The sequence below is a fragment of the Glycine max genome, chromosome 14 (genome assembly GCF_000004515.6).
Source record: "Glycine max cultivar Williams 82 chromosome 14, Glycine_max_v4.0, whole genome shotgun sequence".
Classification (NCBI taxonomy): Eukaryota; Viridiplantae; Streptophyta; class Magnoliopsida; order Fabales; family Fabaceae; genus Glycine; species Glycine max.
In genome coordinates, this window is record NC_038250.2 from 6,410,602 (window position 1) to 6,434,810 (window position 24,209).

Below are 24,209 nucleotides of genomic sequence, written 5' to 3' on the forward strand. Positions count from 1 at the left end.
GATGACGGTACGGTTATTACATCTCATGACGAAATTCAGGACGAAGTCTTAAATTTCTATGAGGGTTTAATGGGGACAAAAGATGGTAATGTGCGTCATATTAATATTATGGCCATGAGAGGGGGGCCTCAACTTAGTATGGAACAGAGGGAACAACTTGTAGCCCCCATTACCGACCAAGAAATCCGTAAAGCGTTGAATGGCATTGGTGACACAAAAAGCCCGGGAATAGACGGTTTTGGAGCAAAATTCTTCAAAACCAGCTGGAATATTATAGGGAAAGATGTGGTGGCTGCTGTTAGAGATTTCTTTGAGAATGATCGGATCTACAAGGCTTTCAATTGTACTTTGGTAACTCTCATTCCAAAAAATGAGGAAGCCAAAACTATTAAGGAATATCGACCTATTGCGGGGTGCACTACAGTATATAAAATAATTTCTAAAATTATTACCGCTAGAATGGGTAGGGTGATGGATAGTATCGTTGGTAAGAACCAAGCTGCTTTTGTCCCCGGCCAACAAATTCATAATCACATTCTACTTGCTTACGAGCTGATTAAGGGTTACTCTCGGAAAGGTGGGACTCCCCGCTGTATGATGCAAATAGACCTCCAGAAAGCTTATGATATGGTTAACTGGGATGCACTGGAATGTATTCTTAAAGAGATTGGTGTGCCTCAACAATTTATCAGATGGATCATGATAGCTGTGACCACTATTTCTTACCGTTTCAATGTCAATGGCTGTCACTCTAACCTTTTGCAGGCTAAGCGTGGACTCCGTCAGGGAGACCCCATGTCCCCCCTCCTCTTTGTTATTGTTATGGAATATCTGAATAGAATTCTGTATGACATGCAGAAGAATCCTAATTTTAACCATCATGCTAAATGTGAAAAGCTTAGTATTACTAATCTGGCTTTTGCAGATGATTTACTTCTTTTTTCGAGAGGTGATCCAATATCTGTGGATCTTATGGTGAAGGCTTTCAAGAATTTTTCTGAGTCCACTGGTCTTATTGCTAATCCTAGTAAATGTAAGATTTACTTTGGTGGTGTGGGGGACGATAGCAAGAGGAATATTCTCAATCTTACTGGTTTTACTGAAGGCCCTCTTCCTTTCCGTTACTTGGGGGTCCCGCTCACTAGTAAAAAACTTTCTATTCACCACTATATGCCTTTAGTGGATAAGATAGTGGGGAGAATCAATCACTGGAGCACTAATCTTTTGACTTATGCAGGCCGTGTTCAGCTTATAAGGAGTGTGACGTTTGCTATTGCAAATTACTGGATGCAATGCTTTCCTATCCCGAAGTATGTTGTTCACAAAATTGAAGCTATTTGCAGATCTTTCCTCTGGACAGGAGGGCAAGAGATAAAGAGAAAAAGTCCAGTTGCTTGGGACTCTGTGTGCAAACCGAAGGATTATGGAGGGTTAAACATCATTGACCTTTCGGTTTGGAATAAGGTAACTATGCTGAAACTCCTTTGGAATCTTAGTGGCAAATCGGATAGTCTTTGGGTGAAGTGGGTAAATGCCTACTACTTGAATAAGGACACACTGATGAATGTGAGTGTAAAGATTCACAACTCTTGGATTATGAAAAGTATCCTGAAGCATCGTAGTAGCATTTTGGATATCCAATCTATATGGGACAGCATGCTAGAGAAAAATCGATTTGGTATGAAGGAGGTTTATAAAAGTCTTTGCACCAACACTTCAAAAGTGCGCTGGCGTAATCTGTTTCGGGGGAATACAGCGAGGCCTAGAGCTCTGATGACTCTATGGCTTGCTTGTCATGGGCGGTTAGCCACTAAAAACCGTCTGAAAAAATTTGGTATGATTGAAGATAGTAAGTGTTGCTTTTGTCCTGCTGAAGAATCTATTAATCACTTGTTTTATGGCTGCCCGGAGCTTAAAATTATTTGGACTAAAGTTCTTGATTGGGTTCAAATTAAGAGAGTACCGCGTGAGTGGAATGATGAGTTAGAGTGGTTAATTTCATCCACAAAAGGGAAGGGAAAGAGACATGCAATTTTGAAACTAGCCGCTGCTGAAACTTTATATGGAATCTGGAGATACCGTAACGTTAAGAGTTTCGGTAATACTGTTGATAATACAAAAATAGCGGATAATATTATAGATATGATAGTTTACAGAGGTTGGTATAGTGGGTATCTTAGAAATCATATAGCTAATCTTACGATGGGTTAATTGCTAATCCTAGTAAATGTAAGATTTACTTTGGTGGTGTGGGGGACGATAGCAAGAGGAATATTCTCAATCTTTTAATAATGTGAATTAATTAGAAGAAAAGTTTTAACAATAATAAGAATAAGAAAGTGATTCCAAGCGGGAAAAGAGCATAGAAATAGCAATTTTCAAGAATAGAAAAGTAAGTTAGAATAGCATGCTTTCTTTTAAAAATGGAAAAAATAAATGAACACTTCAAATGCTATTAGACACCTAATGAGATAGAGACAAATATAAGTATTATAGGATTTATGTAATAGGAATAAAAATATAGAAAAAATAAAAGATATTGATGAGGTATTTAAAATGAAAGGATGTTGATTTATCATTATTCTTTAAAAATTGTTTAGTTTGGAGAACAATAAATAATTCTACACTACAAATTATCTTTAATTCTCCTCATTAAACTTGAAACTAAAATAAAGAAATTTAACTAAATTTAAAATTTAAAATGAAGTACACCAAATTAGATCCATTCCTATTGAATTATCATAGAGATTATGTTTGATAAAATTAACTGATAAGTTAGCTCAACACTCATAAGTCATAAGGTAGGAGTTGAAAAGTTAGAAATTAACTTATTTAATTGAAATTATTTAGTAATACTAACTAATAAATATCAAATCACATAAAATATATATTTAACATGTTTTATATTTAAATTTATTTTTAATAACTAATATTCTTAAAAAGTAGAATGATACTTTTTAATTTTCTATTATAAGAAAATGGTTATGATAATCATTAATATTTTGCATGAGAATTGATGGTGGAATTAGAGAGTAGTTATGACAATCATGTTGTTGAGTTTAGGTGTGGAGGCTCATTTGTGGGAAGGGTCACTTGATGAGTTTTATTTAATGCACAGTTGTGTTGGTGGGTTTTAGGCGGGGGATTAATTGTGTTTTTATTATGTGATTGGAATATTAGGTTGCATATGAGTAAATTTTGGTATTTTTTATACCCCATCAATATAAATTCTTTGTTTTACCAAACAAGAGTAACTTATTTTAATAAATTATTTGAGGCAACTTATGAAAAATAAATTTGTATTTTAGAGAAACTTATTTTAATGAAAATAACTTTAGTGAAATAAGAATTACCAAACATATTGTAAAGTGTAAGTATTACCAAACTCTTGACGGACACTTATTATTTCAATTGCAATTCTGTCTTTGCTTATTACATTATGTTATCTAGAATCTATGATCATACTCATAGTTTTATTATTTTGGTCTATAGTATAGTATAATTTGGTGTGTCCACTAATATTTTTTTTCCACGGAGATATTAATGAGAAGGGCAAAAAGTGATAACATAATCAGATCCAGAACAAGTGCAAATGCTTGAAGGGTCATCGTAAGCGTAACTGTAAGCCGCGGGGCACGCATTCTTAAAAATCTTCGAATAAAGCGTCGGCGAACACGTCTGCGGCGAGGAGTGATCGCCGGTGCAGCAAAACTCCGCCGTGTTGAACGCCGCGCATGCGCTCTTGCACGCCACCACTTCGCCGCCGCCGTCTTTCACCTGCAACTCCGCTGGACACGCCGCGTTCAAGTCCTCCGAGCACCCCGCGTACTTGCAGTCACCGGTTCCGCCGGTAGCCCGCACGCCCACGCCCACGTTGTAACCGTCCACCAGGCTCACGTCGTAGAAGTCCTTGCCGCCGCCTTTGCCGGCGGATCCGACGGTGAACTCCGCCAGCGTCGCGGGCGGAACGCCGGCTCCTGTGCACCTCATTCCTCCGGCGCAGTCTCCGGTTAAGCATTTTCCGTTGCCGGAAGCGTCGAAGCTGCACCCGGTCCGGGCCCATAAGCGGCCGGACCAGCCCGACGGGGCGGTGAGCTGGGCCGATGAACCCGGCGCCATGGGAAAACCGCCGTCTCCGAGGGTGGCGACGCCGTTGCCGGAAAGTGTGCCCGGCCAAACTGTGTAACTGCAATGATTCTCCAGGGTAAACACTGTGGCATATGCTATATTGCCTGCAAATATATTCATGCATAAATTCATAGTTTAATAAGAATAATAAATTTTAATTTTACACATATTTCCAAAGAACTCATGTATAAAAAAAACTAATTTCTCGCTAATTAGAAAAATTTATTAATATTATTTCATTTTATTAATCTTAAACAAAAAATAAATTTAATTCTAAAAAATCCTTAGAACTTGAGTAAAAAAGTTATTTAAAATAGAATTAAAATTAAATAAAAAATATTTTATAAATGATAATATTAAATATAAAAAATTAGTTAAATTTATTTATATTAAAATTCAATAATTTTTTTTATATAAGAGTCCAAAGAAAAAGCAATTTTTAATGTATCTATTATTAAAATTTTTTACCTCACATGACAAACATAATCTGTGATTAATGACAATCTAATCCAAATTTAAAACAAAAAAAAATCCAAAATGCAATTAGCAGATCATAAAACTTTTAAATTATAATTATAAGAATTTAAATTATCTTCAATATACCGTCAATTACTCAGAAATTAATTATGATAAGTATAAATTTTAAAATAATTATTATAAAAATTAACAAATTAATTAGATTAGAAATGTGTATTACAGTTCTAAAACATACATTGTACTACTATAACTCTTTGGTTTCTTTTCCGTAAAAAAAAACAAAAAACTCTTTGGTTTCTTTAGAGCATACAATATATAATTGATCTCAATGTTACGGAAAATAAATGTAGCTGGTGTGAGAATGGCGGCTACAAAACCTGAACTGAAGACCTTTAGTTCACGGCTGCAGTCACACAGTTTTTTAAAATCTCAACTACAGTTTTAGACAATCTAAATTGCATTCGACTAAAATTTAAGTATTATAATCACAATTGCAATTAGAAGTAGTAATTGTATTTAAAACCTTAGCATATATATATATATATATGGTAGTATTAAGTATTAACAATAATTGAATGGGAAGCAATGGGATCATTGTTTACCTAATATAAAGAGGAGCAGGTGGAAGAGTGCAGAGGTTTTTGAGTTTGGGATTAGGGCCATGATTTTGATAGAAAAACAAGTAGAGAAGGTTGAGAATGGAAAATGGAGAAGTAGGGAAGCCAATTTATAAGTATTTGGAGGAAGTTATGAAGTAGTTCTTATTTAAGAATTGGCCTCAATCTTTCTGTGAGCAAATTAATATTGTGGGTCATCATCTTGCTATGGGATGTGCCAACTCCAATCCTCTACTCACTCACCGAGAGTCTTGGTTATCCACATTTGCCATATGTAAATAACTGACCTTTAATAAGTATAAATTCTCTTGAAGGCTAATTTTTTTATTGGGTATGACTAATGAGTGTCCTTAGAGCATAGAGCATTGATTTTAAGAAATTAAAAAAAGAAATTATTATGAAGATCATAAGAGTCTAAAAAGATCACAAATTGTATAATTTTACGTATCTTAATAAAAAATTATTTTTAATTTCTTAACTAATATCCTAAGAATATTTATTAACATTTTTATTTTATTTTATGAATAATACATGCAAAATCTCAATATTATAAACACTTTATAATTAATTAACACATTTTTAAAAATATTTTTCTTTCCTATCACATTATATGGTAGTTATACTTTTTTTTTCTTTCTAAAAAAACTTTTATCTCTTCCTTGATATCAACTAGTACGGTGATGTTCTATTTTTTCCTTTTTTTTTATTAATGAAACTTACTAAGCTACCCTTAACACTCACCTATTTTTTAGAAAGAATATGTTAATAAAACTTACGAAAATTTGTTAACGTGTAGTCACTTGTTTTTTTTAGAAGGGATATTTAATCAGCAAGTTACAACTTGGTTTTTCAAAAAATCTACCCAAGATTTATAATTTGTTAAAATACTACTCTGAAAAATAAATAAATGCAAGTTATTATAATAACTTTTAATAGTTTCTTTTACAAATTTTTATTTAAAAAAGTATCTCATCTCTAGTTCATGTACTCAAATTAATTGTATGTTCGGAATAACTTATTTATGATGTATTTTGACTTATGATATGTGTAACACCCATGAATTTACAATTATATTTGCATTATCAAGCTCAAGTACATCATCCAATAGGCAAGTCTAATCTCTTGGGTCCATATCTATATCTATATCTATATATATCCAGGAATGAATCGGAAGAATAAAGGATGAATGAGTAGCCTCAATTGTTTTGATTTAATTAACAAACAAAGCAATAAGTTTCTCAAGTTAGAATAAGCAACACGTTTCTTTATAATAAAATGATGACTTTATTTTATAAAAAGACGATAGAAACTGCTTCGTTTTATATTATACGTGTTGCATCTATAGTTTATACGCTTAGTTTCCAAATCCCAATTTTCCAAAATGAAATTTTTACAAAGAAAAAAGATAAGGAGTTGGTAGTTGAAGAAAAAAGATAGAGATTGTGAGTTTGAATCACATTCTAATAATAACCAACAAATTAACACAAAGGTGCAATATCAAGTAACAATTATTAACACAAATGTACCATTCAAATACAATTATTTTTTAGCTGCAGACCTATCAAACAAAAGCTTAAAATTAAATAGTTCGCCAATGTTAGAAATATTTCGCAAATCTGAAGTGTAACATATGATGAGATTTTAGTAGTCAAAATTAAATATTTTAAAACGAAATTTGTGCTAAATATCTTGACACTTAATTCCCATATCGTAATCAAGAAGTATGAGAAAGGATGGAGACCATAGATTAAGAATATGTCATTCTGCATGTTAGGTTTATATAATCTAGCTAGCATGCATGTTTGAAGCTTCACTGTCACTGGAATTGGATTGTAAATTTTACAGGGTTATTGTAAGGAAAAAACGGTGGCATGTAACGTAACATCTTGGATTTAGGGCCTTCTCATCCAAAATTGTCTAGGAAAAATGATGGGATGAGGTGGTTTCAGATTTGGATTTCAAAGAGAGCTTCTAGTCGAGAAAATTGAGAAAGAAAAAAACTATGCTTCATTCTTTTTCAGTATACATATATATAAGAAAGAGGCACACAACATAGGAGCTCAAGGCAAAGACAATTTTCACATTCTCTATAATGTTTAGTTCTACTATTGAACTTTAATTAATACTCTTCTGTCAAGATATAAATATTATCACTATTGATATGGCCCAAAAGCCAAAGTAGGGTTGTTTATATATTTGTTTGATTTTGCCATCTATTGTCAATAGTGTAACGACATAGCTCAACTATGATTTCCCTTTTTCGGAAATTTAGATATGTTTGAATATCTAATGCTATATAGTATAATATTGGTTAAATTATTTACTATTTCAATTCTAGCTCTGTACAAACAAACAAAAAATATGTACCAAAAAATCTAGCTAATAGTTGTTTACTAATAATAATAATAAAAATCCAATAGTTGTTTTGCGCCCAACTAGTTATTAAATTTTCTTACTTTCGATATTTTTGGGTAAAATTGAACAGGACCTAAAGACAATCCATCCACAAAATAAAAGTAGGAGAAAAATGCACGACACCAAATTAAACAGATTTGAAACAAAGATATTGAATCATCACAGAATTTGCAAAATGTAGGTAATACCATCGAAAAAAATCAACTATTTTTCAATTCATCAGTGTTATAAATTGAAAAGAATACAAACAAAACAAAGATATATTCACCAAACCAAAGAAAAAAATATAGATCAAAACCCCAATGGCCAAATCCAATATTTCCTCCTAAGTCCTAATTTCAAAGATGAATGGAGTGTATAGTGTATGAAAATTAAGACGATCCCGTGGGGCAAAATGTGATACGGTAATCAGATCCAGAACACGTGCAAGTGCTCGAAGCATCATCGTATGCGTAACTGTACGCTGTGGGACAAGCTTTCTTGAATATCTCCGAATGATGCGTCGGCGAACATGTCTGCGGCGTGGAGTGGTCGCCGGTGCAGCAAAACTCTGCCGTGTTGAACGCTGCACACGCGCTCTTGCACGCCACCACCGAGCCGGCGCCGTCTCTGACCTGCAGCTCCGCCGGACAAACGCCGTTCACGTCCGCCACGCACCCCGCGTACTGGCAGTCACCGGTTCCGCCGGCAGCCCGCACGCCCATGCCCACATTGTAACCGTCGACAAGGCTCACGTCGTAGAAGTCCTTGTTGCCGTTGCTGGCGCTTCCGATGGTGAACTCCGCCAGGGTCACCGGCGGAACACCGCTTCCGGTGCACCTCAGTCCGCCGGCGCAGTCTCCGGTGGTGCATTTTCCGGCACCGGAGCCGTCGAAGCGGCACCCTGTCCGGGCCCAAAAGCGGCCGGACCAGCCGGCCGGCGCGATGAGCCGGACTGCCGAACCGGGTGCCAGGGCGAAACCGCCTCCGCCGAGAATGGCGGCACTGTTGCCGGAGAGTGTGCCGGGCCAAACTGTGTAACTGCAATGATTTTCCAGGGTAAACACTGTCGCATTTGCTACATTGCCTGCAAATATATTCATGCATAAATTAAAAAATTATAAAAAGTAATCTAAAATCCTTTCACAATTAGCACATAATAAAATTTCATTAATTATAATTAAAATTAGGGTTTTAAATTTTGAATTTTCTGGATGATATGATATTTTTGGAATTTTTCCAGATATTAAAATCCATCTAATAGATTGAACTCTACTAATAAACTTTTGAGTAAAAAACCAAAAGCTGACTTCCCTCAAATTGACACATATATATAAGTATTTTTTTATATATAATTTATTTCATACTCAAAACATTAATACCTTGAGTTCACGGCTACAATTACGGTTTGATACAATTTATAAACTACTTATTTAATATTCAGTCACAATTGAAATAATTTAAAACATTAGCTCATATCTATACATATATAAGGTATTAAGTATTAGCATGCATGTGGGTTAGTGGGGGGATATGAATATGAAGCAAGGAGATGGATCGTTGTTTACCTAATAAGAAGAGGAGCAGGTGGAAGAGTGGCGGGGTTTTTGAGTTTGGGATCAGGGCCATGTTTTTGATAGAGAAGAAAGAAGGAAGAATGGGAAGTTAGGGGTGGCACTTGGAAGGAAGAATTGAAGTGGTGTGAGAATGGGAAAAGAGGGTGTGGGGAAGTGAATTTATATTGGAACTGTTTTGTATTTGAGCGTAATTGCCATTTAAGAATTGGGCCCTATCTTTTCGTGAGAAATTTAAGAATGTGGGTCATCTTGATATGGGACGTGCCAACTCCATTACCCCTCCACTCACCAAGACTCTTGGTTCTTCGCATTTACCACTATTTGCCATTGCTAAATAACTTAAAATAGTATGGCACGGTTAATAGTGAAAATTGTATTTATTTTTTGAAAGGAAAATATTTTTAAGATAGTAAAAAGAATTTATTAAATGATTTTATTAACAAATAAATGTTTAAAAGTGAAACACATAATCCATTTACAATTATAAGTTTTTTTTTTAAATCAAACAATTAAGTTTCTAGTTTTCAACTTAATAGAGAATTGTTTAATATTTAATGTAAATTATGATAATAATTTAGATAAATATATCAATTTTAGTTATAATAAGATTGTAATTCATAAGATAATAGAACAACTTTTGATAAAAATGTTTTCAATTCAATAATAAGTATATAAGTAATTTCAATAATAATAAGAAATAGAGATTGAAAAAGTTGAAGTTTTGAAAAGAAATGAAGATTGAAAAGAATAAAGGATTTAGAAATGTATAGTGAAATAAACAAACATGAATTCATAAAAGTAGGAAATTGAATACATACACAATGACGATGACCTACTGAACATTTACCAATTTTGATGGTAAGTGTATTAATATTTTGAGGAATTAAGTGATTGTGTATCAAATCTCCTAAATTGACGGTCAACCATTTTATTTATAAAACTAATGGTTGAATTATATGATTTTGATCGTGTACAGATACATCCCTATATAAATTAATCTAATATTAATAACTGTTTTCGTGTAACTTCTCAAATACTTTACTTTCCAGCGCTTTCTAATCCCAAATGTAAATGAAGTTATCGAAATAAACACTCTTAATCGAAATAAGTTCTTGATTGCATATCAAGTTTCTCAAATTCTTTTCCTATTCCGTCTTTTTGAAGGAATTCTATGGTCGTCTCTAGATAAATAAATCGAAATTTAATTTTTATAACTTAATTAAATTTTAGATAACAAAGGTAACAAAGACAAAATAATTGTGAGTAATGGTACGGAAAAAAACTATTTTTGAGGGCATGAATAGGAAGATTGGAAGAAGAAATTGATAAATGTAGCAAACTATATAATAGAAAATAAGAAGAAAAAATAAGGTAGAAGTGAGATAGAAGAGATGTTTAATATTTCCAATAATAATAAAAAAAAAATCCTGCTCAAGTTACAACATCTACAAAATGGTGAAGTTAGTAGCTCTCATATCAGACTTTTTTAATACACGAAGATCAAATCGCTATAAAAAACAATCATATCCTGATGGAGAGAATGGATATTGCTTATAGCGTGATTAATGTCCCAAATTTCATCATCAAAAATACGATTATTAGCCAACATTTTAACCCAAAGAGAATCTTTGTTAGTTATTTGGCTCGAGACCAACTTGCCCAGTAAGGTTACATTCATGAGGTGAGAATCTTGAATGCCCAAACCCCCATCCTCCTTAGGAGAAGTCACACAGATCAATTTATCAGATTGAAATCCCTTTTGTCTCCCCAAGATGACGAAAGAAAATTTCTAACAATGCTGTCCATGTGTGCTATCTGTGGTTTATGAGAATTAAACTTGTATCATTTAAAAAAATTATTTGCGGGTAAACATTTTTATGCTAAGGTGTTAAATATATTTTGTTTTAATTTTTTTTAATTTCCTTAAGATTATTTTGTCTCCCATGAGGTCGCTTTGCATAATTTAGTTGAGATCCTCAAATTTCAATATCGTGGATTCGGCCAATAAGTGCTTTTAATGACATTCAAATTGCATTCTAAGCTATCGAGTTCTAGTAAGTAACTTAGTAGCTTGTGATTGCTTCGCATATGTTAGCAGCTCACACATTTAATCATTTATTAGGAAATACATCAAGTTAGTTTTTCCATTTTTTTCTGTCAAAAAGGTTCTTGAATGACATCAATCGATCATCAAATGGGGAACTTGATTATAATTATCATTTATTGACCAATTTAATGTTAATGAATATTTTTTAGATTTAAATGTAATTATGATCTTTATGTTTAATTTATGATTTTAGTCACTCTACTTTAAAATTAAGATATTTGATTTTTTTTATTTTAAAAAAAATTATGATTTTAATTTTTTTTATAGATATTTATGTCTTTTATTTAGAAAATTTACATTTTTTATTGGGAGGATAAAATATCTTAATTTTAAAATAAAAAATAAAAATTGTGAATTGATTCCAACAATATGACCAAAATTACATTTAAACTATACTTTCATTCATAATATCGTATTAAATTTCACATTAAGAAAAAAATATAAAAATTAATATAACGATGGAATTCATATCATGGCACATAAAAATTAATAAAATATAATAAAAGAATATATATCCATTTGATCTAATGCAAATCATAATTATCAATAAAATAAAAAATATAATATGTGTAAAATAAATTTATATTATTTAATTATAAATTATCATTTAAATTATTTTAAACTAATTATGATATATATAATGCATTGTAATTAAACAACTATTTAAAATTTGTTAGACTGTCAATGCATGATCTATTTTATCATATAGAATTCGTAGTCGCGTGCAGAACATAAAAATCAATTCAAGATAACCAAAAATCATAAATTAAGAAGTAGTTAAAAGATTTTAGATTAGGCTTAGGATATTATATTATATTTTAATGTTATTTAATTCCTTAAAACCAAATGATTTTTATTTTTGTGAAACCTGAAAACCAAATGATAACTCTTGTGATTTGTAAAGTTGTTATTCAATGACTGACACCAATTAGGCTATATAATTATATCCCTCATTGGCTATGGAGGCAACGAAGAAATATCTCAGTCTTCATTATTATCTTCCCTTTAGCTCTCTCTTTATTTTCACAGCAAAATGAAATTGGGTCTTAACTTAAAAAACAAAATTATGTATTAATAAAAGGGAATTAGAAACTGCCACAAGAAATGCCAGAGACCACCCACAGCATTACAAAGAAAGTTTGTTCAAACATAGATAGTAACCACCTAACATCATAACACGTTCCCACCCCAACTCGTGTATATATGCAGTAGACATAAAAACCTGCATCACAACACGTCCCCTTTAGCTCTCTAATGCTAGTTTTCGTAGCATATAGTAGTAGACATTATTTTGGCTTTCGAACAACGAACTATATATGTTAAAAAAAAAAAGAAATTTACTTTATGTTATACAGAGCAACACACTTATTTAATTGAATGTGTAAAAAATATGATTTAAATATGTGAAGAAATGAAAATTTTATTAATTTATAGTTCATCTCCAAATCATATTGATTATAATTTATAAATTAATAAGGGTGTGTTTGATTTATATTTTTATTTCCTGAAAATTGTTTTTATTTTTAAAATATTAGAGTTCTGAAAATATGTTTTATTTAATTTTTTGTTTTTTATTTTCATGAAATAAAAGTACTGAAAATTCATGATATATTGATTTCTTGTTTTTTTGTTTTTTTAGATTTGTTTAAAATTACATTCATTATCATTATCACAATTTCATTTTATCCGAAATGAGATTTTTGTTTTCAACTGCACCTTATTGTTTTTATTTTCTGGTTGTTTCTTGTTTTTATTTTCACTGAAAAAGTTTTCAAAAATTCAACCAAACACATTTTTATCATCATTTTCTGTTTTCAGTGAAAATGAAAACAGAAAACAATCAAACCAAACACTTCCTAAAATTTTCATTTCTTCAAAGTCGGGGCCACGTAAGTTGCAAAGGCTGGACAATGGAAGTTGGCAAAGAGAGGGAATAAATCATGACCATGGAATGAAGGTTGGGATGATGGTCTTTGTTCCAAATTAAACTCTTTCCTTTTAGAATTTATGTATGAAATTTTTTTATAAGTTCTTTTTTAATGTATTTAAGTTTTATAATTAAATTATGATATAAATTTTTATATATTAACCTTATTGATTTAACAGTTGTATATCGAAATATGTACCCGAATCAAATTAAAAATGACTGACAAATCTTTTATCTTTCAATTGTTTTTTCTTTAGAGAATGTTTGTTCATTAGAGATTTCAATTGTTTTTTCTTTAGAGAATGTTTGTTCATTAGAGATCTCTGAAGGGGTTGGATTTAGATTTGTTCAAATCCATGATCCACTCAATCAAAATTTAATGGGTTAAATTTTTTTTTTTTAATTTTTAATACTCAATCACAAATTGAGTTGAGTCAACCAATCAGAATATTAATATTTATTAATTATTTTATAAAATCAATATTTTTTATAAGCAACAATTTTATTAAAATATACTTGAATTCAACACATCAAGTATTATAGAACAAAATGAGAATATATATTCATTATCCAAATTTATAAGCTAATATAAAAATGATAAAATAAAAGTAAGCAAATAAAATTCAGCAGGTCACAATGTTACTCAAAATATGGTCACAATGTTACTCAAAATATGCGTGGCCTAACTCTCAATTAAATTTATTGTAATTGCAAGTTATAAAATTCATTTTAAACTTTCAAATCTTTCGTCAAATCATATATTCTTATTTTTTTTTTTTAAAACTTTCCTGTACACAAGAAATACTAAATAACTTAAATTTGTACGAGCACTTAATCACTGAACCCACTAATCATTGTTATGACTTATAGTCTAATAATAATAATATTTTATTTTTTAACAAAATATATATTATGTATATTTTATATAAATAATAATAATAATTTAATATTAAACAAAAATTTCATGGATCAATTCAATAAGTTTATAAATCAAAATTCATGATCCAACTCAAGAGTTTACGGATTTAAATAAATTGATTTGGATTCGATCAAAATAACAAAATATTCAACTTAAATTATTTGGATCAATTCAGATTCAGATTTATACGTGATTCATACTCGTCAACACCCATAATATCCATATCCCATCAGCCTTTAATTGACCATTTTTGTTGTCACTAGTCGTCAATAAAAATTGGCTTTGGGAAATAGTTATATCAAATACTGATTTTAATACAAAACACCAGTTGTAAAATGATCCCTTCGATTTCCTGGTTCTGTCTGAGCAAAATTATGGGGTAAAAACAGCAACAAATAATTCACACTTCAATATCAAGTTCAAGACCAAGATCATACATTGAGAACACTATTCACTCTTTTGATTCTTGCTGTTATGGAGTGCATGGACATAGCTACTTAAAGGCATCAATTGAAAATTGAAGCGGGTTGCAAGAGTAAGATATGCACAAGATAGACCTACATACAGTTTGAACCAAATGACAGAAAAAAATGTAAAATAAATAAACATGGCAGTAAAAGAAACTATCACCATAAAAGAGAGTAGGCTCTTAAATCTAGAAATTTCATTTTCATTTAGTTGGTTAGGGAAATGGCCTTGAATCTTGAAATCCGAAAGCAATTGGTCCTTGATCTGGAATGTGTCGATTAACCAAGAAGCAGCTTTGGTTTCAGAAGCTGGAATCTCCTCCACCGGAATACGCCGCACATGCAGGTGCACTTCTGAAGGGTCAACACCAAAAACATTGTCCAGAAAGGAAGGACACTGATTCTTGTATGCAATTGTCACATCGTATACTGCATGTAATTGAATGACAATGTTCAACAGACTTTAGCCGAGAAGAATTGAATAGAAAATATCACACATAGTTACAAAATTGTGCAAATAGACCGCAATTGTCATGTCACAAAATCTTTGAACATATGGTACAAGCCAGCTTGGATCAGTGAAATAGCATTAGAGATATGGAACATGAACATAATGAAGACACACAAAGCTCAATAGTCACAAGATGAAGAAAATGCTAAATACTAAACTAACATTTGCCGATAAAAAAAAACATTTGGTAATACAAATTGCATAATTTCATAAATAGCCACCACAGAGTCATTATGAATTGACTATAGTATATTATAAAAAAGGAGCAGAAATTATAATAGAAACCTGCATCCAATGAGCCTCGCAGAGCTTCCAAGCAAGCATGAAACCCCTTTGTTTTCGGAAGTAATACATTTGTCAGCACAGGGAGCCCAGCTTCAGCAGCAAATTTTTTACTAGTTTTACTCTTCTGATCACTACATAATAAAAGCAAACAATGTGTCAAATGTACCTCTCAATTGAATTATATAATTGCGTTTGTAATGTATAAAAATATGATCACCAAATTTCAGCATGCTACACAAAACACAACGTCAAATGCATACAGACAAAATGTCAAATAAAATAATTTGTGGAACTAAAATGAGTTAGTGTTACTATCTAATGATGATAAAAGAAGTTGGAAATTAAAAGACAAGATTCAAGGTGAGAGGGATATAAGGTTATACGTATAATCAGTTCCTTCGGGAAAAAGAGCTAGCCATAAGGGATCTTGAGGGTCCTTAAAGGTTGAAAGTTTTTGTTGCAATATTTGCTCATCTATCTCCCACTTCCTCTCCACTGCAATAAACTCCAGAATGTGAAATCCCCAACCAAAGATAGGTAGTTTCATCAAGCTGCTCTTAAGGATGTATTTTATGCATCCCAGCCTCCCCTTTCGAAGTGCGAGATCCCACAAGTACATCCAATCAACCTCAGTTCTGTGATTAGCAATAAGTAAAACACGTTCCTTCATTGGAACACTATCCCCCGAAAACACAACTTTAGTTTTGTTAATCTTTTCAAATAGTGAGGGCCACAGAGACAGCCAAAGTCCAAAGATGAATGACACTGTCTTCCTACTACAACGTACGCTGAAAAGCCGCAATCCTACAACTGCCACTGGCACAAAATAGACTAAACACATAAGAGCTGTAGAAAGAAACACCACTAAACATATCAGACCCCTTAACAACCTAAATGGGGTCAAGGGGCGGTGCTTTAATCTATTTTCAGATTTGACTGGCTCGCAAACTTCCATCTTCTTCAAGAACCTGTTGAAAAAACTTCCCTTCTGCAATAATGTACTTTAGTGTTATTTGATAATCCCCATTTCTGGACAAGTATATTAATAACAATATCATGGATCCACATTAAAAGTAGAACTTGTTTATCAAAACAGCAAGTATTTGTTATATCAAAGTATAAAAATCATTTAATACTTATTTTTCAAGTAACTAAAAGTATTCATAGGGTATATTAATTGTTCTCTAACCAGAGTCTTTCAATAGAACCCACTGTCAATAAGCTAATTGGGAAGTAAAGTATTTAGTATTTGCAACAAGTCCCACCCTGATCCAGAAAACAGAAATATAAGAACATTCACTTGGTTATAAAATTCTCTGTGACTATATAGATTGGGTAAGCCTATATTCACTGAAATAGTAAAAGGAAAAGTGAAAATCCAATCTTAAAATTAGTGAAACCAATTACATGGTTTTTGATGTCCAAGCAGAGAGGAGGCAAGGTTTCAAGTTAGTTCCTATTTTTAAAGTGACCTTCGAATTTGCTAACATATTGCAGCAAATTGCAGTTATATTTAGTAGTTACAATTTGCTGTATAGAAGTTACAAATGGATTGTAAAAGATGCTTTTCCAAAGACATAAGTAAGTTGAGGTTCAGTATTGCTTTCAGTAGACATTCCCAAGTAGCAGAGGAATAAGACAGTAAGTACCTATTCCTTTTAATTGCAGAATGATGGATTGTACAGTAGCCTGAAAACTAGGAAAGAATACATTCCAATTTATTAGCCAGCGAAGATGAAATGCCAAATCATCAAACATGGACACAGTAAAATCTCCAAGCACACCATAATGCAGCAAGTGACTAAATGGCAAGTACGATTAATGATTAAGAAGGAGAGGTATATATTTCTGCCAAATATTTGTTTTCATTTTTTTCACTTATAATTTTTTAAAAAATACCACCTTAATTAAAAACAAGGTTTTATTATTATCTGTTTTTCACTGATTTTTACACATATTTTAAAAACAAAAATCCAAATGAAAACAATGCAAAGACAGAAAGCATTTTTTAAAACTAAATGGTATTACCAAGGTTTTAAAAAAAAGGTCTGGGCCACAATTTCGGCCGCAACATCAAAGTTTTTAGACAATCTGCAACGAAAATTGTGGCCACAAAAGCCACATTCGTCCGTAATTTCCCGAAATATCAAGGACTACGACAAAATTACAACTAGGATGAAATCGCAACTGCCACTGCAATTTTAAACCTTGGGTATACTAGTTGAGAGCAAAAACAAAAACACAAAACGGAAAAATAATACAGAACTTGTTGAGGTAAGAGAAACACCTCTGAAAAAATAACAGGGGATTGAAACTTTCAAGACATTTCTGCTAGCAACACAAGATGCCCCTTTATAGAATTATACAAGTCACTGCCTCTAACACTGTGCACTCCAAAACCATCTTTCAATCTTGTCTTATATCCAATCAAATGTTCAACCAGAGATGGCAAATTGAAACCTATCTTAACACACCGAATTCTCTGGATTAAGACCCCAAAGAATAATATCCTCCAATCTATCAAGCACAAGTTATTGGCGAATGAATAAGTACGTTTGGAATCTGAAACCTTGTTTGCAGAGAGTATATATCAAAAGTTATAACGTGATAAACATAAATCATATCGTGGAGAATATTCGAAAATTCTAAAAACCCTCCTATAATACCGGAAATTCCAACACCCCCGTGGTTGAATTCAATTCTGAGCATGATTTTAAATTGCGGTTGCAGTGAGTCAGAAAATCTTTTCATTGTGGCAGATAAGGCCGTAATTGATGCGGTTGCGGTCAGTCAAAATACCTTCCTTTGGGGACCAATATTTGATTACTAAGCAAGCACGATTTAAAATCCTCAAAAGAAAGAAAGAAACACGGAATTGAGATTCGATTAAGAAGACATAGACATAATAAACACGCAAGAGAACAGAACAGATTTATGAATAATAGATAAGAATATGAAAATGAATAGTTTGGTTGACTTTAAAATAATAAAAAAAAAAACTCACCTTGCGAGGGAGATTCTCAGGGTTTCCGATATTTGAATCGGAAAAGTTATTTCTTTTTTCTTTTTTGGTTCTGTCTTTGGTTGTTGTGAATGGATATGTGTTATTGAAATGAAGAAGAGTAATGAATGAATGAATGAATGAATGAATGAAACAGGAATAGGAATAACGAATAAATCAGAAACTGGGGGAGAAATCAGAAGCGGCGCAGCTCAGGGAGGTGTACAGTGTCATTGGTCAATACTCAATACATAGTGAACAGTTTTTATTTTTTTTATATGAAAAATAAGAGTGAGACAAAGCCAAATTGCCTACGTATTGGGGCCCACTTTCAGATCCCGATCCTGTTCTACCGACTACCAGCGCTTCCCTTGTCATTACTCTTTTACTTATTTTAACCTTATCTTTCTGTTCATTCATTTTCTCTCTTTTATCAACTAGCACGTTCAATTCATACTAAAAAAAAATTCTATTACTACACTAAAATTTGTTCATTATGTATTGAGTATTGACCAATGACACTGCACACCTCCCAATATGTGTTTTTCTTATTATTTTTAAATATGCTCCCATGCGATTTTTAATAAATAGTGTCTTAAAAGTACTTATTGGTAAGATCTTTTAAGTATTTGTTGAATCTTACTAGTTGGTCGTAGTAACTCTTTTATTTTAACTAAACTATTCAAGAAGAGAAATTATATTTGTAAAATAAATTATACAACAAAATATATAACTAAGAGAGAAAATAAAGATAAATTTAAAATATAATAAATTATAGGATGGAACATAAAAATAAATACAAAATCTAATAGTGTATAAATTATTATAAAAATTATCATACATTTATCACTTCCCTAAAAAAAGGAGTAGTACTTACTCTTAAGGAATTGAACTACTAGGTAGTATTAAAGAGTCAAAATAATTATTACTCGAAAAAATTATCTGTTAATACATTAAATTTACTTATTTATTTATTACTTTTAATTAATTAAAAATGTTTATTTAGTTCGGTAAAAGTAAAGTGTAGAACAAAAGTCTTGACAACAAAATGACACCCTTTGATCCACCAACTTGCTTGCAGAAGACAACTTGTTATCATTTTTATGGTGGAATGTTGCTGTTGGCGAATCGTTCGAGGAACTCCCCCAAGACCTGAAAACACAGCATGGCATTGGTAATGAACATTCATTATTGTTGCGGTACTTTTTCGGAATTCTAATATAAATAAAAATAATTAATTTAAAAAATTAATGGATATTATTTAATTTTTTAATCTCAAATAAAAATAAAATTATTTTTAAAATATTTTTTTATTAAATTTTGTTATCATAAATAAAAGTAAATCATTAAAATTAAATAAAATATTTTAAAAATAATAATATTAAATATAATAAAATTAATTAAATTTACTTATTATATTTAAGTTTAATATATGATATCACTTTTTTTTATTTATATATAAGTTTAGAGGTAATAATTTTTATTCATGTTTCCCATAACGTTGAGAATAATTTATCGACCTAAGTTAACTGCTGCTACACAACATTTCTTACACATGGACAGGGTGACTGACTAAAAAAATACTAGTACAATGTTAATTAGGATTTTAATCAAAATATTAATTAAGAAATTAAAAGGATTAAATTATTATTTTAATTTAATTTGGTGTTCTGATTTTTAAATGATTTAATTTTATCTTATAAATTTCAAAATCAGTTCAATTAAGTAATTTCATCTAAATTAAAGCTAACCATACGCAGTGGGGACATGTCTTGCTTTTACACTTTTTGGCTCTCTAATAAGTGCTACTGCACTAGTATTGCACTAGTAAGTAGTTTTCACATACTTACGATTTTAAGCCTCCACTAATTGTTATTATTTTATTTTATAATCAACGTTTAGAAGGTTCGTGGCGACAGAGTGGTTGCAGATCTCACTTCTATTTCGCAACATTTGACAAGTAAAGAAGCCAAATTTGGGCTTTGTATTTTTAACTAAGGGCAATTTCATAATTTTGATTTTTTTTTCCAACACCATATATTTAATAGTTTGTTTGTTTTAAGAATATTTTTATTTGTAATCTTAAAATATCTTTATTTTTATTTTGTTTTGAAGATTTATACAAAAATATGAAATATTTTTATTGCCGATATTTCCTATGCTATAATTAAATTTAGTCGATGTAGTAGTCTTATTTGTCTATTTCTTTTTTTTAACACTCTTTTGTTAAATAGTACTCTTATTTTTGTGTATTTATTCAATTTGGTTTGAATAAAATGTATTCTTTAAATAAAAGCATATCAAACCACGATGTTATTTCTCTCCTTTCAATTATGTGAAATGACATAAAGCTATGGCAATATAAAACAGAAGATAGACAAAACAAAGAAAAATGTGACAATTTTGGAAGAGTAATAAGAAACGTGGGTTAGAGCTTCCCCTTCTAGAAGACCTACAAAGATAGTATGTCAATATTTCGATGCAACCGCTGTATAATAAGACTTATTTGTTTGCTAGTGGTCTTGTATGATGTATCATGTAATCTGGATTGTATAAGACTTAAGGGTACAACTTGTATCCAATTTATCAATATATATTTGTTTTTGCCGGAAATAAAAAAACAAATTATACTCCTCTTTCTTATATTCATGACTTACTATTACACTCACCACTAGGGAAAGAGGACAAATGTATGTTTTTGCACGACATATGGGACATCAACATCGAATTAGAAAATAGCATCAAAATTTGAAAACCAATGTTCACTAATTGAAGTTCCAGAACCAGTATTTGAAAACCAAGGCGTCGCAACTCCCAACAACCTGGCCGCCGTTGCCGCCACCGCTCCTGTTGCCGTCAAACTCGTGCCCACCCTTTTGCTTCAGATTTTGTGGTGCTCGCGGACCAGCTCAAGAAGGAGAGCGAGTGGGAGACTCTCAAGGCGGCCATTAAAGCCAAACTCCGAGTGTTGCAGATCTGAGAACTGCCTGCAACTGCCAGTTCTTACTGGGTTTAGTTTTTCAAATCTAAGAGGCGTAGGTGGCAAGTTGCAGATCGACAGTCGCAAAGAAGAGTGGCGGCGCCGACTGGAGGAGCGGTGAGCGCTGGAGCAAGAACGACAACGACGGGGTGTGGGTGTTGGGTTCCGGTTATGTGAGATTTATCACCTGCTACATAAACATTGTTCTACGAATGTCCCGTGAAGTGATGCTTAACAGACAAAACAAATAACAATTAGTTCAAAGCCAGCTGGAACTCGTCACTTTCTTTTCTGCAACCAAGGCAAATGGGATCATAATAATCATAATTTCATATTCATCACGCACTAAACATAGTCAAAACACACTTCCACTCTGTTTTTTTTTTAAAAAAAAAAATTATCCTTTTGCAATTGCATCTTTCACTATCTTTTTTTTAATCTTCATGTAAAAACCAAAAACAATCAACAATACCTCATTCTTTCCTCCTTTTGAGGTTCTGACTTGGAGGATCTATAGCTTTGTCAGCTTTGGTTTCTGCACGTTCCCAACTTCTTCTTTTCCCTTTTTTATCATAATTTCTTTGCTTAATCGTTTTGGGTTGATTGTGAATGGCCTGAATTTGCGAACCCCATTTCATCACTTGTAGAAAGTTGCAATTTTGTTTTAACAACCAAGGTGTAGTTCAACATCTCCCCCCCCCCCCCCCTCTTTGTGTTGTTTTTTTTTAGATTCTCATGATATTGAGCTTTTGTCCATTTTTTCTTTTTATCATCGTACATGACATATGCAGCCTTATCGATTTAAGTTAAATCACGTTGACTTACCGGTTAACATGATTTTATATGGATATTTAATGTGCGTTAAGATGAACATGAGTAAAATTGATTTTGTAAAATTAATTTAAAAGTAATGTGATTTTTGTTTGGATATTTTTATTATAAAATTAAATTAAAAGTAAAACTTAACATAAATTTTTTAATCCAATGTAAAAATTACTCAAAGTTACTTAAGTAAAAAAATCTTAAATAACGTGAAACTAAACATGTAAACATAGATCTAAAATCAATTCTAGATCAATTTTTTAATGTCAAACTAAACACATACTTACATGTTTGTTTTTACATTGAAAAATTGATTTTGGGTCTGAAATTGATTTGATTTGACTTTGACGAATTGATTATGAGTCCAAAATTGATTTTGAATACATTTTCACATGTTTGGCTTCACGTTGGAAAGAATTTAAAATTAATTATGGGTTGAAGTAACTTTGAATAGCTTTTGTGTTGGATCCAAAATTTTGTATTGAATTTTACTTTTAACTTGATTTTATAATAAAATATCCAAACATAAATCACATCACTTCAAAATCAATTTTAACTAAAATCAATTTTACGAAATCAATTCCATTCAAAATTAATTTTACCAATGCTCATTCAAACATACACTAAGTTGAAGCAATTTTAAGTGATTTCTACATTGAATAAAAAAAATTATGCTAAATTTTACAAACTAGTCAAAACATTCGAACATAAATTACTTCATCTGCCAAGACCCAGTCACTGTTAGTCGTTATTTACGATTAACTTTTGTATTGAATAATTATATGAAATTAGTCTCGTTCCTCTAATTTATGATTATTTTTGTAGGAATTGTACATATTTTCATGATTAGTTTGATTTTATATAGTAGATATTCTCATTTTGTGAATTAATGTTGAAACCACTTCAGTTTCAGGCTAAAAGAAGAGAAGGTTCATGAAGTTGATGTTCCGCTAAGCGAGGCATCCAACTCGCTTAGCGTGTTGGGAAACCCTAAAAGAGGATCAGTCAGAGATGTGCTCACCTAGTGCGCCACAAGCTCGCCCAGCGAGTCGTTTGTCTCTTCTCGTGCTCAGTGCGCCTAGCTCGCTAAGCCAAAATTCACTTATTCGCACTTAGCGAGCCAATCTCGCTAAGCGAGCCTTCAGAATCTAAAACGTCAAGGAGCCTTTAAAACACTGAAGTTGGCGAAAACTAAAAAAGAGGAGTCGAAAAACAAAGCCAAAGGAAAAGCTAGGGCGACAGAAACGAAGCCACCAAGAAAGTCTAGGTTAGAGGAGTTAGATTAGGGTTCTAGAGGTTGAATGAGACATCCTCAACCCTCCTTAGCCATTTTCTTCCCTCAAAATCTGTCTTTTGTATTGAAAGTTCATTACTTGTAATGGAAGGCTAAACCTCTTGGTTGAGGAGTTCTGTTGAACCTTTGATGTAAAATTCTCTTACTATATGTTTAATGTTGTTTTTATGTGTTCATTGCTTCTATCCATGCTTATTTTTTTCATGCTTGTGGCTTGATTACCCATTTGTACGTATAGTTAGGATTTTTAGTATTGGGAAGTGCTTTAAAGCCTTAGAACTTGATAGAGCAAGCTAGAAAACTGTATGTCTAGGAATGAAGTGCAGCGATTTAGTCCATATTATGCTGTAAACTTAATGTAACTCTTTTAGGCGAAGTTTATTGAGGGATTAAGGACGAGGTTTAAAGAGAGTTAGGCCCATTCACTCGAGGGATCTTGGTTTGGGTAATTTCTCAGCATAAGAACACTAGGATAACATTAAATAAAGAAAATTATATAGCAATATCAAGGTTGATTCAGTAGAACAACCCAACGCTTTCTCACTTGACTATTTTTACTTCTTAAACCGTAGATATTTAGTTTATAGTTAACTAGATTTTCATACAAAAACTCAACTTGTTATTCACTTGCTTTCAATTTATACAAACAAATGTTTTCTCACTAAATATACAAATTTCTGAGCGAAACAAATTCCCTGTGGAT

The 24,209-nt window shown here is 31.8% G+C and overlaps 3 protein-coding genes and 1 long non-coding RNA gene across 18 annotated transcripts; all 4 read right to left on the bottom strand.

Moving 5' to 3' along the window:
• Window positions 1-3,377: 3,377 nt before the first annotated feature.
• Window positions 3,378-5,356, bottom strand: LOC100808830 (pathogenesis-related thaumatin-like protein 3.5). Its single transcript, XM_003545240.5, has 2 exons — window positions 5,208-5,356; window positions 3,378-4,232 (listed from the first exon to the last, which is right to left on the bottom strand). The coding sequence occupies exons 1-2, from the start codon at window positions 5,266-5,268 to the stop codon at window positions 3,541-3,543; spliced, it is 753 nt and encodes a 250-aa protein (XP_003545288.2). The 5' UTR covers window positions 5,269-5,356; the 3' UTR covers window positions 3,378-3,540.
• Window positions 5,357-7,822: 2,466 nt separating this feature from the next.
• On the bottom strand, window positions 7,823-9,323 carry LOC100809378 (pathogenesis-related thaumatin-like protein 3.5). The gene is made up of 2 exons (XM_003545241.5): window positions 9,185-9,323; window positions 7,823-8,703 (listed from the first exon to the last, which is right to left on the bottom strand). The coding sequence occupies exons 1-2, from the start codon at window positions 9,243-9,245 to the stop codon at window positions 8,009-8,011; spliced, it is 756 nt and encodes a 251-aa protein (XP_003545289.2). The 5' UTR covers window positions 9,246-9,323; the 3' UTR covers window positions 7,823-8,008.
• Window positions 9,324-14,526: 5,203 nt separating this feature from the next.
• LOC100808657 (probable 1-acyl-sn-glycerol-3-phosphate acyltransferase 4-like) lies at window positions 14,527-18,654 on the bottom strand. Of its 15 annotated transcripts, none has more exons than XM_041008809.1 (5): window positions 18,414-18,654; window positions 17,059-17,098; window positions 15,793-16,225; window positions 15,410-15,540; window positions 14,581-15,042 (listed from the first exon to the last, which is right to left on the bottom strand). In XM_041008809.1, the coding sequence occupies exons 3-5, from the start codon at window positions 16,077-16,079 to the stop codon at window positions 14,594-14,596; spliced, it is 867 nt and encodes a 288-aa protein (XP_040864743.1). In that variant the 5' UTR covers window positions 16,080-16,225; window positions 17,059-17,098; window positions 18,414-18,654; the 3' UTR covers window positions 14,581-14,593. The 15 variants fall into 15 exon arrangements, with proteins under 15 accessions (NP_001241383.1, XP_040864743.1, XP_006595611.1 ...); XM_006595548.4 differs by having other exon boundaries at window positions 15,793-16,397; XM_041008808.1 differs by having other exon boundaries at window positions 17,059-17,105.
• A 2,328-nt stretch (window positions 18,655-20,982) lies between these two features.
• LOC106795744 (uncharacterized) lies at window positions 20,983-22,362 on the bottom strand. Its single transcript, XR_001384523.3, has 2 exons — window positions 21,863-22,362; window positions 20,983-21,681 (listed from the first exon to the last, which is right to left on the bottom strand). It is a non-coding gene; the product is annotated as an uncharacterized lncRNA (long non-coding RNA).
• Between the last annotated feature and the right edge of the window lie 1,847 nt (window positions 22,363-24,209).

Bases quoted from the DNA above. Each gene is read 5' to 3' on its own strand.
- LOC100808830 (XM_003545240.5), bottom strand. From the start codon at position 5,268: ATGGCCCTAATCCCAAACTCAAAAACCTCTGCACTCTTCCACCTGCTC. The intron at 4,233-5,207 runs GTAAACAATGAT...ATATATTTGCAG, and splicing joins CCTGCTCCTCTTTATATTAG to GCAATATAGCATATGCCACA.
- LOC100809378 (XM_003545241.5), bottom strand. From the start codon at position 9,245: ATGGCCCTGATCCCAAACTCAAAAACCCCGCCACTCTTCCACCTGCTC. The intron at 8,704-9,184 runs GTAAACAACGAT...ATATATTTGCAG, and splicing joins CCTGCTCCTCTTCTTATTAG to GCAATGTAGCAAATGCGACA.
- LOC100808657 (NM_001254454.2), bottom strand. From the start codon at position 16,364: ATGGAAGTTTGCGAGCCAGTCAAATCTGAAAATAGATTAAAGCACCGC. The intron at 15,541-15,792 runs GTATAACCTTAT...TTTATTATGTAG, and splicing joins CCCGAAGGAACTGATTATAC to TGATCAGAAGAGTAAAACTA. The intron at 15,043-15,409 runs GTTTCTATTATA...AATTACATGCAG, and splicing joins GCGAGGCTCATTGGATGCAG to TATACGATGTGACAATTGCA.